The 19066-nt window shown below is 35.7% G+C and overlaps 1 protein-coding gene across 1 annotated transcript; it reads right to left on the bottom strand.

Moving 5' to 3' along the window:
- LOC109833116 (coatomer subunit gamma-2) lies at positions 451–11034 on the bottom strand. Its single transcript, XM_020400668.1, has 18 exons — positions 10886–11034; positions 10483–10577; positions 10346–10396; positions 10156–10269; positions 9867–10067; positions 9684–9785; positions 6408–6515; positions 6104–6337; positions 5727–5977; positions 5395–5566; positions 4280–4435; positions 4075–4125; positions 3723–3863; positions 3456–3653; positions 3249–3380; positions 2989–3162; positions 1866–2105; positions 451–1065 (listed from the first exon to the last, which is right to left on the bottom strand). The coding sequence occupies exons 1-18, from the start codon at positions 10929–10931 to the stop codon at positions 874–876; spliced, it is 2658 nt and encodes an 885-aa protein (XP_020256257.1). The 5' UTR covers positions 10932–11034; the 3' UTR covers positions 451–873.

The following is a 19066-nucleotide window of genomic DNA, read 5'->3' as shown; positions in this document are numbered from 1 at the left end:
AGAATCATTTGTCCACCAATTTTTTAATCCATTCATGTCTTTTTTTTCACTTATGACTTGAGTGATTCTATACTTGTGTCATACCCCATTTATGTCCTTTTTTTCCCACTTATGACTTGTGTGATTCTAGGCGTGTTATTCTTGTACCCGTTTATGTCCTTTTTCCCCACTTATGACTTGTGTGATTCTAGGCGTATTATTCTTGTAACGTCACAAAATATCATGTGTCATACCCACCATGGGTGACCCGGATGGCTCGGATGTTTCAATGTGGCTGGATTCTTATTAACTCATCAATTATGACAACAATACAAGAGAAATAATCATGCACTTCTGTTGTATTGGGAAGAAGTTTAGGATTTGTAACCTAGTAGTTAATTATATTACCCATAGATTTTCTAATTAATTAAATTAAGTAACCCCTGTTTTGCACGAAGAACAAAGAGAAGATGAAAGGAAATGGTGTAAATTTCAACTCTGTGTAGCAGTTCAAGAATTCATACAAGCATAGTAAATAAAGCAGACATGTCTAACTATATAAACTTGCTATGACCCCAAGTTTATTCAATGCTCTGATTTGAATGGCTAGGTTGCCTGCAGCATGCAGGCAGATTCAAGGTTCACTGAAACATTTCTTGTGTTTTAAATACCCGATCACAAAACACCTGAACAAGAACAAACAGATGACGTCTTTCAAATCTTTCAGAAAAATCTCATACCCGTTCTCGAACCCTGATAATTTTAACTTTTCTTCCGTCATCTCCCAAGCTTTAATACATAGATTTAACCTCAATACATAAAAACCCCACATGCTCCACAAAATCCTCAGAATTGGAGGCACGAAAAGATTAAAGTAGCATGAAGGATCAATCCTTAGCCATTAACAATTTCATGGATTGCCTCACTAACTGCTGGGTCATCGGATCTGACTGCAAGTTTCATGGCGACTTGCTTAGGTCCATCAATACCAAATGATAGTCTGACGAGGACTTTCACATTGCCTATGAACACACCGGACAAAAGGCAAGTATGTGACCTTGCATTGCTTGGAACGACATCAGTGCCCTGCCAAGAAACAAACATGTCACAACAAGGTCCAACATTTTCACTCAAGTAAAAGCCTAAAGAAGAAAGAGTTTCTGCATACTCTCAGATTGAATAATGTCGAAATATTGTCAGATAAGTTAATGTAATATCCAAAGCAAGTTTCTCAATAATGTAAATTACAGTACATTCGGTAACATTAATCATCCCTTAACTCATTTATTAGCAGTCATCCCTTTTGAGTTGCTATTTAAGGATAAATTACAGATAACACTGCGCTCCATCACAAATTGAGAGGTGATAAGTGCTATGAAACAAGTTGAGTGATAAGTACTACTTGAAGTGTGGACAAGGGGGTTATTTGTAACCATCCAATATTTTGTATGATCTAAATAGGGTCAATCTGTGAAATCTTAGAAAAGATCCAGATTGGGTACGTGTAATATTAAGGGTTAGGCCAAATTCAGAATCATATGGTGAAAGATAACACTTAGAGAAAGATTAATAAATAATGACTGCAGGCAAAAGTTTCTAAGTCATCAGTCTTCCAGTTTGACATGGATCAACAGTCAATGGGAGTTAGGAGAATCACAAGAAAAAAGCCTGCAGTAATGATATCCTCTCATGAGACACCATTTCATCAATCTAAAATGCAACCAGGTTTGCTTAAGAATGGAATCTTCCAGTAGTTCCAAAACAATCAAAAACTGAAAATAAAAGGTCAGGGAGTGGACGAACTTTGCTTTCAAATATTTGATTGAAATATGATAGAGTTAATAAGTTACAAATATCTGTAATATCAGAAAAGGAAAACAACTAACCTCGCAGGGCTGCATGCCGAGAATATTAATAACAGCGTTGACAGCTTCAGCTAAGCTCTCTCTTGTACCAAGTCCATATTCATCAACACGCTCGCCCTCTGGATCCATGTTGTCCCAAGCATTTTTGAAATTGGATACTCCCACCTTCAGCATGTAATCTGCAGCCATTACTTCAAAATCTTCTAACTGGTATTCATCTTCAACACCGTCATCCTCTGATTCCCCGGTAGATGGATCTACCTGAAGTTAGACATAGTAGTCATTGCTATTAAACACATCAAATACCATCACCATCATAGAGCTAAATATATTAGGAAATCTACAAGAAGTTTAGCAGGACAATGAAATATATGTAATATAACTGTTGAATATATTAAGTACTTGTTTATGAATACTCAAATGATCATCATCCTTAGGGCAGTAAGTGTACATGAAATACAAGCCCGTAGAAAGGTGTTAATAAGGGCTGCTTGATGTATATGCCTGTTATACGTATTTATAAGTACTTCTTGAATGTCTTCTTTTGATCATGCACAATGATAACCATGTTCAGATGCATCATGTTAAGCCTGAAAATGCTGCTATAAGTTTAAAAGTCAAGGGGAAGAGAGAGAAACAATGATGCTTTCTCAGGTCAGACTGAATGGCGGTGATGAATTGCCAAGGAAATACACAAAAAAATGTAGCAAAATTTTAATTACAAAATTTCTTCTGAAAGTATTACTATCCTATCTATAAGATCCTGAGATACAAATAATTATGCATTAAATTCTAACACATGTGGGCATCATTTGACTTCAGTTTGTGAATATGCAAAAACTACAGTTTCTTTCATAAACATCAACGTATTCTGCGAGTAAGGATATTAGGCCACATAGCTGATGCCTGTCTAAGAGCTGTGCATGTGGTAGGAAGTCATAACCATATTAATATCAATACAACATAAAAACAAATTAAATGCTCCTGCAAGATAAATGTTCCTATGATGAGTCACATACTATGTCACTTGTTAAAGCATATCTTTGTTCCCCAAATATTTTTGAAAGACCACAAAAAACGTTAATAACTAAATTAGAACACAGTATACATCTCAAATTTGCTGAGGGAAATAGTTCAATGATACCTCTTTGACAATGAACTTTAAGATATTAGAGAACTTTCCAACAGATGGAACTCCTGCTGGTTTCTCAAAAGCCACAAAACTCTGCCCAGGTGAATCATAAGGTAAAGTCTTCAATGGCTTTGATGCAACTTCTGAAAATTCTTCAGCTTCAGAAGCATCAACAAAGATTGTAACCTGGAAACAATTGCAAAACTCAAAAGATAGAAAAGGGTTTTACACAGCAAAAGTAGCAGATGCTTCTCCAATCAATTACTACTTACATTTTCCAATAGCTGCTCAGGTATGGTGTTTGTACAGTTGTACTGGAATACAATATGCTCATCATAAATGTGCTTGACTACATTAACCGCATATTCAGTTTCAGCTTCGGTCAACTCCACAGGAGCAGATGACTGAAAAAAAAAATTAAAACATGATGCTGTCAAGAGCTTTGAGTTACATTATTGTCAGAGGCACAAAGGAAGAACCTTGAATAATTTTCCAAAGCTTGAAAATTCAGGAATGGAAGAAAGCATCTTCTCATATGCATCAGCAGCCGATGTTGGAGCACTGAGAGGTGCACCAAAACCAGAAGGCTTTTTCCCTGGAGCCTTTTTCTCAGCAAGAGGCTGTGACTTGACTTCTCTTGGCACAGTAGAAATATCAAAAGGTTCTTCAGAAGCCTCCTGTTAATGACATAAAAAAGATGTAAGTATGGCGTTATTGCAGATGTAACTAATTTCATTAAGACATACATAATTTCGCAAGCTTTTCTCCAAGTTAACCAGAGGAACATCCAATGAACCAAAGAGGAATTCTTTGACATCTTTCTCAGTTTCAGCAACTGAACCATCACCTCCAAGTGTATTAAGATAAAGCGTTGCCCGGTCACGGACCTGTATGGAACACAAAAGGTGGAAATAATGAGGGAAAACACGTTCCATAGCACACAGTTATAAAGATATATCTGAATAGCCTGATAAACTTTTATAGAGTATAGCAAGATAAGGGAAGGGAAATTCTCAACTGTTAAATAAGGATGAAGAGACAATTTACACCTTACACTACAATCATAAAAGAAACTGCAGTAAGTTACAAATAGCTCACCTCATCGTCAATATCAAATAGACAGCGCCTTAGAAGTACAAATATGCGAGGCTGCAAAGGAAAGTTCCAAAATTATCAATATTAGAGGAAAATTCCACATTTGTTGCATGGAAAATAGCAAACCAATAGTTGAAAGACACGCCTTTAGAGAAAAAAAAGGGGCATGCAAACAAATGAAATCTCATGTATGTGGTGCTTGTAATACCTTCAATGCATCAACCAAAGCACCAAACTTTGCCAAGGTACTCACTGCACATGCTCGTATCGTCGCATTTTCAAGTATAACTCGATTATAAATGTATCTTATATATTTACTAGGGTCTGATGTCTTTGGCCCTTCATTCCCCAGAAAGTGAAGTATCTAGAATATCATAAAGGGGAGACGGTCATCAATATGAATATGGTCGCAATTGATATCAGTTGATACTTGAAACAAGAAGTATATGTGCGCATGCAAAAAAAATGAACATCATTACCCCCTCAATAGCCGTGTATAGCCATTCTTAAATAGTTGGTCTGAATAGAACAATTAGAAAAAGGAAAACTGAGCAACATTAATACAAAAAACAGATAAAATTGTGCGTTTTGTTCTGGAAGCCTGGAGGACTGGATAAAGCAAAAATATACATGACCTTTGCTGAAGCAAATAGTCGGTATCACTCCCATAAAAAATCTGATGTGATCTATTGGTCATGAGTTTACAACCTACAAGTAGGTCGTAAAGACTTCAGTTAACAATGTCTGATACATTTTTTGAACTTTTGTTTTTTTCTTTTGAGTGAACTCCAGTTATGAACATATGACCAGACCAAACCAAACAAAAATTTTGACCCATGGACTGGTCATATCTCCAAAATCAAAATGAATTCCAACCATGTCAGATACGTGTAACGGTATAATGGGGTTGGATCGGACATGGGCAGACCTGAATGATGGACCATATACGAAAACTGACCTCAATGGACCATTAACACTCGCTCATATCAGTCAAGGTGTACTATAATGCCTATACGCATGTGTGTTTGTGTAAAAATATTTAAAAAAAACAATTTGAAAGATTTTAAAATGAAGACCCTGTCAAAGTCCAACCTCGTAAAGTAAATAAACAGGCATGAAAAATGTAGAAACGTAAAGGCAATACATGGATATGCCAGAGGTAATATCCTTAATGTGTTTTAAGCTTTCTTGTGTGATAGAATGATTGGGTTAATAAAGAAAGGTGGCGAGATGTTTTCAAAAAACTTTCTTGTCCAATAGAATGATTACAATAATAGTGAAAGGTGGTCGGTTCAATTGAAAGAAAAACTACGAAATGATTACCTGAGTTGAAAGGTATGTGAATTCACAATCTTCAATAAACTCACAGAGATGAAATAAGCCACTTTCTTTAGCGTCTGGTATTTCTCTGATGAGGATGACTATTGAGTCAACGATTGCTTTTTTGTATTCAAACCCACCTTCTTCTCTAAGAATGTTGCTCAAGAAGTTCATCCTGGATATCATTAGACAGGCCCAGGGTACAATTAGTTTCAAGATATTATTTTAATTCAAATACAAATATGAAGTTACATTTGAATACACAGACGTTGCCCAACCAGAAATTCATAATCCCTTTGATTATTAAGCAGAAGAACAAAATGGGTGGTACTTACATTGATCGATACTTGAGCGGAAATTTCAGGCACAGAGATCTTATGGCTTCGACAACAACAATCTTAAACTCGTCTGCAATATCTGACATAAAGTTGGTAATTTGCTTCATCAAGCGATCTACACTTGATTCATTCCCAGTCTTAAGGAGTGTAGTGATGGCAAGAGTAGCAATGCTCCGGTTTTGGTCAGATATTAAGCTTTCCATATCAATATTACAGTTTGTTACTGCCAAGGGATGTGTCATTGCCACCTGCCAGATATAGATGTTTTATGAAAAATATGCTGAATAAACAACTTGCTCCCAATTCCCAAGTAATAGATGCATGTTTAGTCATTCACAAGTGAAAATACAAGTATGATCAAAGATAAAACAAACCTTGTTTAGTGTGCGCACAGCAGCAAACCGAAGTACAGGTTTTGAGGAGCTCAAAAATAATTGTAGAACTGTAATTGCAGGAGTCAGTTCTCTACTAGTAACTCCACTGAGCTCTGTGATTGCCCTAGCAGCTTCAAATATCACCATATCTGCTTTATGACGCAGACAGGCCTCAAGATAATCAAAAAAGGGGCGATCCCCGGTTTGTGTATTCATGCCCGACTCTCGGATCACCTGCTGACAGACTCTTTAGTTTACCATCATCCTTTATCATAGTCAAACATATTTGTGGAATTAGAAGCACCTGGGTTGTGTATCTAATCAAGAGGCACTGAGCTAAAGGTGACCGAACTGTTCCTCTTGTCAAGCTGGTAACAAGCTTGCTCACAGCCAAACGGTCATTTTGCCGAATCTGAAAGCATAAATATATGTAACTACAGTTAGAATACTATATACTTGATTCTTAATTCTTTAATAGATATCTATCGTGAGGTCTGGTAAACAGAATAAACAAAAAACCTGAAAGACTGAAACTTCACATTCACAAAATACTTACATTTGTCCAAATAAAAAATAAAACCGATCATGCATAACACCCCCCCACCCACCCACACACATCCAAACAAAAAAAAAAGAACAATGTATTTTGAGTTGTGCCATGAGACTATGCTGGTATAAAAGAACACAGAAGTAAACGTCCAAACCATCATCTTGAGGGTATGGTAAACAGAGTAAACAAACTTTGACACATAGAAGAAGCATTTACCAATTGGAAAAGGGATCAACCTATCTAGAAAAAGAGCTCTCGAGGTTGATTTGATTTATTCCAAATATCCAGAGAAAATGAAGCAGGCCCTATTTTCTATGTACTCCATTTGAGTGGATGGGTGGGCTGTCTGGGGATAAGTGGGATTAAATTTGATTCTATAGCTGTAAAAACGATTTGTATAGCCCCAGATAATACAAAACCTACCAGATAAGTGCTAAACAGGAGTAAGACATGTACAGCCATAAGTCATAAATAGGCTTAAAAAATAAGCACTATTTAGCATTACTCCAGTAACGGAGTGGAAAGACATGACATGAAGCTTCTCAATTTAGCTAGATCTAACTGGCATCAAAGGACAGGTCACTGATAGATGCGATATTTAGAGTACTATTTGTGTATGGTTAGGTGCTTTCGCTTGCAAAGTAGAGCACTTGAAAGAGGGCATGAGCTTATTATGCTGTAGCTCTTGGTGCGACAATTTCAGATTTGAGCAATTCATCATTCATAAAATGGCAAGAACCGTCTTATATAAGAAGACTATCGCCCACGATTATCAAGTGTTACCCTAAGATTGATGGAAACAATGAATATGAATAGTCCCTTATATAGGCTTAAATTCCCACATAAAAACTAGGTGTAAATCCTCACATGCCCAAGATTAACATTATTATCAAGCATCACTTTAAGATGGATGGCACGTATCTTATCCCTCAATATAGATTTGAATATTCTCACATACAAAAACCTGGTTTACACAAAAAAATTAGTCAAAGTGCACCATAAGCCTTAAACATAAATTCATCATTCATAAACTCATAACAAAACCTTAAACAAACTATTCCCTTTCTCTTTATATTGTACCTTTTGTCAAAGGATCATAACAAAGAAACTTATTGGGTCCATTGATTTAACTTGTTACCATCAAATTATTCCTTTAAGAAATATATTTTCCATGAATAAAATCACTCCATCCTACTTCAGTTTAGGGGACAGGTTTTCTCATTGATGAATGATGCTAAATAGAATCACTTCCAATCTTTCTACAGTTTATAATGCTTTTTCTTCCCTTTTCCTCCTGACAATAATCTTTTTGAGCAAATACACTATTAACTATTTCAAAAGTCAAGAAAGACTAAAAGCATTAAGACCTTGGGTTCAGAGTAGAACGTGTCATAACTCCAAATCCTTCACCTCATACTTTCAACCCTGCCACCAACATCAATCACAAACCATTGAGGCTTCAAATGAGTTTGGTTGTATCCATATTGTACAAAAGACAATATTCCATGATCTACTTTGCTTGAGATGCTTCTACTTTATGAAACCTATGCAAGGTTATCAATAGCGGATAGCGTCGCATAGCGATGAGGCATCGTCAAGGCTATTTGGGGCTGTTGTGGCAAAATATCGGTAAAAAGTGTAAAGTCAAAATAGCGATCTAATTTAGATGTATAAATATTCAAAAAAATAAGAAAAATCTAGAAAACCAAAAAGTGCATATTTGATGATTTAAAGAGATCCTAAACATGAAATAGACATGTAACCATCACATAATACCGAAGACAACTGGAGGAGGAGTCAAAGAGTCATTGTCTTCAAGAAGATGAGCTGAGCGGTGAGAGGACTACAATAGGAGGAGCTCACAGCGAGAGGAGGTGAGAGGAAGTGTTGAGGGAGGTCCCAGAGGCTGTGGGAGGCGGTCGGAATACGTCGGAAATTGCGGGAGGCGGTGGGATGCAGTAGTTGCAGATTGGATTTAAATTTAAAAAACTAAACCTCAACCGCTTTTAAATAGCGGTCAAAAAGCCTACAATCGCCCACTATTCACCGCTATGGCACGCTATTGGCCGCTTTTGTGAGCAAAAAGCACATATTCCGTAATATGTTACCACTATTGGGCGATAGCGTAGTGGGAAGGGACTACTAACACTATTAGCATCGCATAACAGTGAACCTATGATAGATTCCACTACCAACTTCAGCAAAATCAAAACTAATAGCCACAAAGTTCAACTCAATGTTTGTCACATCTCGGAAACTGGAACTCAAAGCATAATAAACAAGCTTCAAATTGCATCATTGAATTTCTAGGGCTGAGGGCTAAATTATCATCCATTCTCTACAATCCAATTCATAGAGAAAAAAACACATTTGCTTTATATCCATCAAGAGTACAAATTACGAGACATGCATGCCCTAGCAAACAACCTCAACTTTCTTCAGCAATCCTAATAGAAACTAGCACTTCATTTGCTGACATACCTAACCCAACAAACTACTCCATTTGTACACAACTGAGTGGTAAAGACTGGAAAAAGTAAAACAATGACTATCACTTCAAGTGAATTTTTTAAGGCCCTCTAAGTTCATAATATAAGGTGTTATTTTATTATGGGCTTGGTTACCAATAGGTTGTATGCTATAGAAGTTTCTTTGATGGAATACAAATCTTTGTTTACGTCAACAGACAGCAATTAGGTATCGAACACCCACCTTTTATCTGTTATAATCTTGGTAATGAAACCAACAACTTACATGGGGGTGTATGTGCTTCGAAGATTTGGAAAAAGATAACCACATTCAGCTGATATTGCAATTTCAGATGTACTCAATAACTCCTCATTCTTTTTCTTTTCTTCTTTTCTTTTTTTTCTTTTTTTTTTGTTGTTGTTGTTGATGAGAACAAGTAGCAAGAAGTTTTGTATCAATATAATAAAAAATAGAGGCTGCTCTTTCATAAATTTACAGTGTGAAGCTTTTACCCTTTGAAAAATTGATCGTCATATTAAGAAGAATGGTATCAATTTGTACCTGGTGAAGAAGAGCCAGCGCATGAAATTGCACAAGGGCAGCTCTTGACTGAACAGCTTCCTGAACCTCGTTACTCCACCTTTTCACAATCTCTGGATTTGTCTTTTGAAATATGAAGCAATCTATAAGTTGGTGAACCAAATACTAAATATATTACTCATGACTGCAAGTATAGTAAAGTACCTGAAGCAAGTGAATGCCACTGACGAGAGCAGCACTGGCCACAACAGGATTTTTATCAACAATTGCTTGTTTTAAGTACCTTTCAATTTGAGTGAGGAGAGTTCCATCAGTGATTCTACAAAGAACACGAATAGCATTGGCCCTATACATGTCTGTCTTGCTATTCATATCTTTCATCAAGGAACTCGTGACAATGATAACCTTCACAAAGAAAGTGATAAGTAAACCGCTAGTTATTAACACGGAACCGATAAAAATAACTTGACAAGAAATTTATAATTCTTCTAACCTCATCAGCAGAAGGTGAAAGCTCTTTGATGATTAAATAAACCATTCTCCTTAACCCAGTATCCTTCGACTGAAACAATTTCGTCACAGCAAAAAACACCTCTGTCGCCTCAACCTATAACATTTTAGTTCACAATTAGAGTTCACCGCATAGTCTGTCTATACAAAATGCAGCGAGATCAGGAACTAACCTTGGTGAAAGTTTCTCCTTGATTTAATAGATACAACAATTTTGTTATAACCTGGATGAAATAACAGAGAAAATATAAATTAAGATTTTGAATGAACAGATCAAGGCCAAAAAGAGTGAATCATGTAAATCATTGACCTGAGAGCATCTCCTTGCATCTAGTTGAGGATCATGGAATACCCTAGCTTCTTGCAGGACCGCGCCCTTCTCAATCCCTAGAAACGGAGAGTAATCTGCAGCATAAAAATGGAGATAAAAAATTAAAATCATCAAAACTCCATAAATTTGAGGGAGAAATCCCAGATCTACACGCCGAACTCCCACATTACAGTATGTCTCAAAAATTGAACCACTCCAACAACTCCAGATCCAAAATTGACAGATCTAGACAGATCTAGATCCAAATCAAATGACATCCAATTCGAACGGGTAAAGATCTCGATACTTCGTGGTTGCAGGATTCATAGCAAATCTAAGTCGAAATCTGAGACAGTTGAAGAGAATTGAGATTCTAATTGAGTCTTCGAGGAGGAGAACTGACCTTCTTCATCCTGATCGTCGTCTTTCTTGATGAGAGGCTGAGCCATGGCTGGATCTTGAGATCGGTTAAGAGAAAGAAAGAGGGAGGGGGCAGAGAGAGCTTGACGGAGTGGAAAGAGACGAGCGAGCGAGCTTATAAGATTGAGAAGGAACCGATCCGTGGCATTGGTTGTAAATATTGGGATTATTAATTCTATGGACCGGAGTCGGATCTGTGGCCCAGATCTAGCCTTTAAGTTTGGGCTTCGGTGAAGTGTTTTAATTTTCTTCTATTACCCTCCTTTTTTTATTGTTATTGGCAAATCTCACTGGTTTTCATCAGCATTAAAGGTTAATCATATCATATCAGATCATACTACATTTAGAAGAGAAAGTTGTAAAAAAACTTTCTAATAACTATATTACCCTTATTTTTTTATATTTCATTCAATTACTAACTAAACTAAATTAATTATCGTTGTTAATTAAATTATACTCTATGTCACTTCAAGTTTGTATACTTTGGTTCCTAAAACTTCCAACCTTTTTGCAAAGCTCTACATTATATTAATTGTTAAGAATTATGATAATATATTAACATATTAATAAAGTATATAGGAAAAGAGTAGAAAATATAGAATTGTCCTAAATTATATCATGACACTCATATAAGAAAATTACAAAGAGCATTATTATGTTTAGGCAACAGGACAGAAGGTACAAACATAAAATTTTAGAATAAATTAAGATATTTAAGTGTAGCAAGATACAAGTGGGGGGTGCATAAGTATAATTTTGATAAACTATAAGTTATTTAAGTTCAGTTAAGCCTATAAAAATTTGAAACATTTGTTATCTACAAAAAATAGTATATAATCCCATTGATAAATAATATTCATCATATAATATGAAGCCAGATGATTAGCTTATTTACTCCTCTATTCTTAAAGGAGGATCCAAAGATTTACTGTTTATGCTACAGTAAATTACTATAGCATGGACTATAAATCTTTAGGTCCTCCTTTAAGTATGCAGAGTAAATTTACTATTCATGCTACAATAATTTATTATATTATAAATAGTACCATTTTAAGTATAGAGAAGTAGATATAATTTCTAATTTTAAGTATACAATAATCAAATCAAATGTATTAAACATTAGAGGGAGATAGGTTCAAAATGCAACGCTTAAAAAAGCATCATATTTTAAATAAATCTAAAGATTTTGAATTATTTCCTAAAATTATGTACTTTGATTAGAAAACTTTAGAATAGGCATTCGAAGGACTACTACAAGGTGGTGGACATGAGATAAAATATAGAACAAATAAAATCTATGATATCAAATTGCAGAAATCGGGAATATGTAAACAATACTGGGCGTCATATGAGATAATATTCATACATAACAAAATATTGTAATATGTAATCTAACATGTTAATGAATTTTAAACATAACAATTTGCATCGAGATATATGCTTAAAATTTTGGAGAGCCGAGAATGTAAAGATTTTGGAGAAGAATTGCACCTTTTGTAGGTTTTGGGGGTTTCGATTTTGTTTCTCAAACATGATTCAAACTCGAGCCCACAATTAAATTAAAAATGATATGATTATTTCGATATATTCAAAGGAATATATCAGCCATGTTTTTTTTATAGCGGTCGATATATCAAAAAAATTACCATATAAAAGAAAACAATATAAAATTTTATCGAGATGAAGTCTTTAACCCGATATATCGGCCGATATAACAATATATCAACTAATGTTTAATACAATGCTTATAAGAGAAAATATGTGAAAATTATTTAGATATTAGTTCCTTGATTTGAAGTATCCAATAATTCTATGTTATTCCCTCAAAATTTTAAAAGTGGTCATAATTTTAGAGATTAATATTAAATTATTAAAATTTTAAGAAACAAATTATAAATAAGCTATATATTTAAAGGAAGAGTTAATTTTTTAAAAACTGTCTCAACTATGGGGATTGTCTCAAAAACCCACTCAACTGATTTAATTTAATAAATCCCTTTACTATGGGGGTGTTATAGATAACTCCTCTCAATTTTGATGCTATATTAGAAAACTCCCCCTTAACTATAGTGTGTCTCATAAAAACTTATATAATATTTTGCACTTCTATCAATAGACCCTCTTAACATAGTTACTTCAATATGTGATTTGGACAAAATACCCTCTTGAATAAAGTCGTTTTAGTTAAAAAGAAATGCTCAACCGGTAATAAAGGAACAACCAATTTACAATTGTTTTTCCCTCTATATCACCTCTTTTTCTTTTATCTGGCAAAAACCAAGATAATTCTTTTTATGGTTGAGGGATATTTTGATCTTTCCAAGTCAAGTATTTGTCACATAATAGATAAGACTCAATGATATTAGTTTTGAGAGGTTAGGTTTAAGTGAGAAAAGTTCAGAGGGGTTAAATCAAATTTTTTACGGTGAGATAGATCACCTACAAAATACCCAAAATTTGACGGAGATTTACACAGTTTCAAATAGTTCTTTTTAGAGGGAGGGGGGGAGGGATGTTCATATGTGTCCCGTTGTTGAGGGGGAGTTTTCAAAATCAACCTTTAACCAAAAGCACAACTTAAGGCACATGCGACATCAATTTTATAAGAGTGGGGTTTATAGCAAGGTCATTACTCAATGAATTGATTTGTGTTATTTGTTCTTAAATTTATCCTATACATCAACTCTGAAAATCTTTTGCTATAAAAATCTCTAAGAGAAATCTAATCTTTATTTGTGATGGGTATGTGATCCTTCTGATTCCTCTTGTCTTTCATGATTTATAATAAATATTAGATAAATTAAATTAAGTTGTCATTTTATATTACTCATCTTCTTATAAGTTAATGAAGCTCATAGCTCGGATATGAGTATTGTTGTGGAAGTTGTATTCTTCTAATTTTTTAACATATTTTTTTGGATATTGTTTGACATTGGATGGATATGAATTATTTTGTTAAAATACAATCAATATGAGTGCATAATATATATAAATCATTCTCAAAGTATATTTTATAATTTTTAGAAACTATAGAGTAATCGTTTTGATAGATAAATTAATAGTTGTCGAGATGTGAAAAGAGTACAATATCATATTTTGGAATTGATCACATAGTTTATGTTTTCGTTCTTGATTGAATTTGCACATTCTAACTTAGAAAATTCTAGAAAAAAGTTCTTGAATATATATAATACTCGATCGCCGGATAAACTATAGGTGGAAGCGATCTTTTTATAACTAAATAAAATCCTTAATGATTAGATAAAACCTACAATTTTCTTTGATGAATTCAAGAATTTATTTTCTTCATTAATAATAATAGTTTTCCATATTGGTCCCTTACATCATTAATATTTTGAAATTAAACATTCAAATTACTGATTAAACTTAAATTAATAATATTTTAAGGCTTTAAACATCACTATTTCTCTAGAATACAAATTGTTAAATCTAACAAGAATTTACCCATAGAAATATAAAAAAATTAATATATTATGATAATCATAAACTTTTTGATAACCATGTTATAGCAAATAAATAAACTTAAAGTAAATAATTAAAATATTTGACCACGTGCAGTGCATGTGCATTCCACCTAGTGGCTATAAACAAATGAGTTTAGTGAGTATCCTAAGTCATGGATTCGGATCATCTTCTAATGAAAAGCTCATAATATCTTCTAATAAGGAGATCCTACCTTTTTATTTTCATCATGGCCTTTCATTTTCCCACCCATCCTTGTGGGCCCCCTCCCAACTCTTCACAATTTTTCATTAAGAAATATTAAGATGAGGAGATGATCCCAATTCATAAGTCATACCGTCCAAATATTGTTGTGGGATTTCTCTTTTCTCCTTTATTCATTTGGTGGAAGTTAAGCCATATTATTGTGATATGAGGAAATACTCTCAAACGACAAGGATACACAACATTGTTAAAAAATTACAAATTTTTTAAACAAAGTTTCTGGTTTGATCTGAAACATAGGACAGTTTATAATTCATTCTCCAGTTTATTATCGAGCAAGTTGTGGTAAAAATCTTGCTGAGGTTATAATATCACGCTAGTTTAATAAAGGGGTTTTTTGACATCAGTTCCTCACATCTTCAATATTTTGAAATTAACCCTCCAAATCTTCATGTTTTGAGATCAGTCCGCTAAATCTTTTAAGTATTTTGAAGTTAGTCCATCAAATCTTCATCTTTTGAAATTAGTCGCTAAATGTGTCAAGTGTTTTGAAATTACGCCCTCCTGTTGAAATTAGTCCCCAAATGTGTTAAGTGTTTTGAAATTATGCCCTCCTGTTTACACCAGGTTGAAAGATTTGGAGACTAATCTCAAAATACTTAACACGTTTGGAGGACAAATTCCAAAGTATGAAGATTAGGGGGACTTATTCAAAATACATGAAGATTTAGGGGACTAATCTTAAAATACTAAAAATATGAAGGACTACTATTAAGAAAAGCCCTTTAGTAAAATCTATTATTATTTATAACTTTTACATAAAAGCAGGGATCTTTTAGTCAAAGTTATTCGTTCGTTGCAACAAGAAGATAAAGTCGAAGCAGATGTATGGAACAACCTTCAAATTCATGAGTATTCTCAAGGTATGAGTGTTGGGGACTCAGAAACAATCAAATCGAATTTGTGTCCTTCCGGACCTTATGTTTGAGAGTAGAAAAGTAGGAAATCATCGCAAATAAAAGATAAAACTTACAGGAAAGTAAACAAGAAAGAACATACCAGATTTAACGAGGTTCGACAACGTGCCTACATCATCGGGAGTCACACCACACAATTCATTGATTAATTGAAGAAGATTACAATGTCCACAAATAGTTTTTAATCTCTTTGAGATTTCTCTGAAAGAAATCCTCTCAAAAGCCTCTTTTTCACGTGTTCTAATAACCCTAAAAATATTTAGGTATATATAGGATCCCAGCCCAAAACAGATTCCCAAAAGAATCAGGATGTTTAAAATTCCGACTCCGGTCGTCCGGACCATGTGCTTCGGTCGACCGGCCAGAATGACAAATTCTGCAGGGTCTGGCGTGCACGTTTCGATCAACCGGACTCCTTATGTCGGTCGACCGACCAGAGTGTATATTTCTTCTCAGTTTCTTGCAGGCATCGCGGTCAACCGGACCTCCTCCGTCGGTCGATCGGCCAGCGACTGGACTATTTTCTTCGACTTTCTGATTCAACTTTGGGTCCACACACTTAGACTAACAACCTCCCACTTGGAGACCAAAGCACTATCAACGAGCTCACCCGAGCTCCTGCCTTCTTCGCATGCATCTTCTCCTACCCAGAAAAATCCATTCTTCAATCATCATCAATCCGGTGATCCCGTCGATCCTCCTAGTGTGGCTCCGCCTTCATCTCCTACGTGTGAAGGCCAACTGAAGTTGCGCACAACTCCAGTTTCTCATTGGTCACTGCTTTCGTCAACATATCCACAGGATTTTGACTCCCCAAAATCTTCTTTAGTTGTAACTTCCCATCCTCAATCAGCGAGCGTGTGAAATAGTATCGTACGTTGATGTGCTTCATTATGACATAATATACTGGATTCTTAGCAAGGTGTATAGCGCTCTGGCTATCACAATAAAGAACTTTGTTCTCCTATTTTAGATCCAACTCTTCTAGGCACCCGGTCAACCAAATCATCTCATTGTTGACTTCAGTCACTGCGACATACTCTGCCTCAGTTGTGGATAATGTTACAATCTTCTACAGACATGAGACTCAACTCACTGCTACCGACGCCAAAGTATAAACATACACTGTGGTACTTCGTCTCGTATCATGATCACTTGCGAAATCTGCATCCACATATCCCCACAGTACCAAATCCTTCCTCCTGAAACATAATGGCTTGTCTGTAGTTCCTCTCAAGTAACGCAATATCCACTTCACGGCCTCCCAATGTTGCTTCTCTGGATTGCTTACAAACCTGCTCATAACTCCCACTGCATAAGTAATATCCGGTCTCGTACAAACCATCGCATATATAAGACTACTAATGGCTGATGAATATGACACTCTGCTCATATAATCAATCTCTACATCTATCTTGACTGATTGCTCCTCAGATAACTTGAACTGACTTCCAAAGGGTGTGCTAACAACCTTAGCATTCTGTATGTTGAACCTCTAAAATACCTTCTCGATGTATTCAGCTTGATTCAACTTCAACGCCCCTTCAGCTTCATCTTTACTGATTCGCATCCCAAGAATTTACTTCGTTGCACTCAAATCCTTCATAGCAAACTCCTTCGCCAACTTCTTCTCAAGTTGTTTATCTCCTCTAAACACGATCCTGCTACTAACATGTCATCATCATACAATAATAACACGATATAGCTAGACTCGAACCTCTTGAAGTAGCAATAATGATTTGAATTGTATCTTCCATAGTCATTGCTCTGCATGAAGTTGTCGAACTTCTTATACCATTGTCTCGAAACCTGTTTCAAACCGTACAAGCTCTTCTTGAGTTTACACACCATCTCTTCCTTTCCTCCTTTAATGAAACCAACATGTTGTTTTATGTAGATTTTTTTCATCCAAGTCACCATGAAGAAAGACCGTCTTCATATCTAACTGCTCAAGGTAGAGATTTTCTGCAGCTACTAAGCTCAACACTGCTCTGATGGTTGTAAGCTTAATAACAGGGGAAAATATCTCCGTATAATCCACTTCTTCCCGCTGTTGGAACCATTTTACGATTAATCTGGTCTTATACATCTTGCTTCCATCACTCTCCTATTTGACCCGATTGACCTATTTGTTATGCAAGGTTTTTTCTATGCAGGTAGCTAGGCTAACTCTCATATCTCATTCGAGTGGAGAGAATTCATCTCTTTTTGCATCGCATGCTCCCACTGCTGAGATTCACTAACTTGCATAGTCTCCTCATAGCACTCCGGTTCTCTGTTATATCAAAAGCAAGTAATCAAGTGTTGAGAGATATCTGGGATTCGGTTTGGGTATCCTGGATGACCTCCTAAGCTCCACGTCCTGGGTAGCAGCTTCTGCACCTGGAGTTCTCTGTTCTTCAGTCAGAACTAGCACTATCTTCCCCATCTGGAAGTTCCTCCAAATCCATGTACTCGGATCCATCTGTATCCTTTGTGTTGCTCATACTGTTTTGACTATCCTTGGCATTATCCATGTCCTTATACATCACCTCCTCATTGAATATCACATCTCTGCTCCTGATGATCTTCTTGTTCTTCTCATCAGACGATACCGAACTTATTAATGTCGTATCCAATGAATGTAGACTTATGTGACGTAGCTTCTAGCTTGTCTCTTACATGGTCACTAATATGAATATATGTCACGCAACCAAATACTTGCAAGTGTGAAAGATTGATCTTCTTGCCACTCCAAACCTTTTCTGGAATCCCAAAATTCAATGGAACCGATGGTTCATGATTAATCAAGTAAACTATCGTATGCACCGTATCCGCCCAAAATGTCTTAGGCAGACCTACATATAATCGCATGTTCGTGACACGCTCCGTTAATATCCTATCCATCCTTTCTGCAACGCCGTTCTGCTGCGACATCCCAAAAGTAGTCCTCTCCAAACGAATCATGTTTAGAGTACAAAACCTCTTGAACTCCTCCAGGTTGTATTCTTCACCAATGTCTGATCTCAAAAACTTCATCTTTAGATCTGTCTCATTCTTCACAATGGTCTTCCACTTCTTGAAGATCCCGAACACCTCTAACTTATGCTTTATGAAGTATACCTATACTTTTTTTCGAGTGATCATCGATAAATGTGACATAATACGTCGAACCGTCAAGAGAAGACACACTAGTTGGACCACATATGTCTGTATAAACAAGCTCTAGCTTCTGAGATTCAGGTGGTCTTCCACCCTTCTGAAAACTAACTCTCTTCTGTTTTCCGTAGATGCAGTCCTCGCAAACACTAACTTTTTATAGAATCGATACCGGTTAGCTTTCCCTGTGAGTGTAGAATTTTTATTCTCTTCTCACTCATGTGTCCCAACCTATTATGCCACAAATCTGCACTCTCCTTGCCAGCTGCAATTACGAAGGTGTTACTCGCGTGTGAGGTGAGGTAGAGAGCTCCTATTTTATTACCTTAGGTAGAGAGGTGTCACTCGCGTTGGAGATTTCC

This window comes from Asparagus officinalis, chromosome 3 (assembly GCF_001876935.1).
Source record: "Asparagus officinalis chromosome 3, Aspof.V1, whole genome shotgun sequence".
Lineage (NCBI taxonomy): Eukaryota > Viridiplantae > Streptophyta > Magnoliopsida > Asparagales > Asparagaceae > Asparagus > Asparagus officinalis.
This window is presented reverse-complemented; position numbering and strand designations above follow the sequence as displayed.

Excerpts from the sequence above, each read along its gene's own strand:
- LOC109833116 (XM_020400668.1), bottom strand. The coding sequence starts at position 10,931 with ATGGCTCAGCCTCTCATCAAGAAAGACGACGATCAGGATGAAGAAG. Across the intron at positions 5,567-5,726 it reads CCGCTCAAGTATCGATCAAT|GATGAACTTCTTGAGCAACA; the intron begins GTAAGTACCACC and ends AATGATATCCAG. Across the intron at positions 3,381-3,455 it reads GCTTTGGAAAATTATTCAAG|TCATCTGCTCCTGTGGAGTT; the intron begins GTTCTTCCTTTG and ends TTTTTTTTTCAG.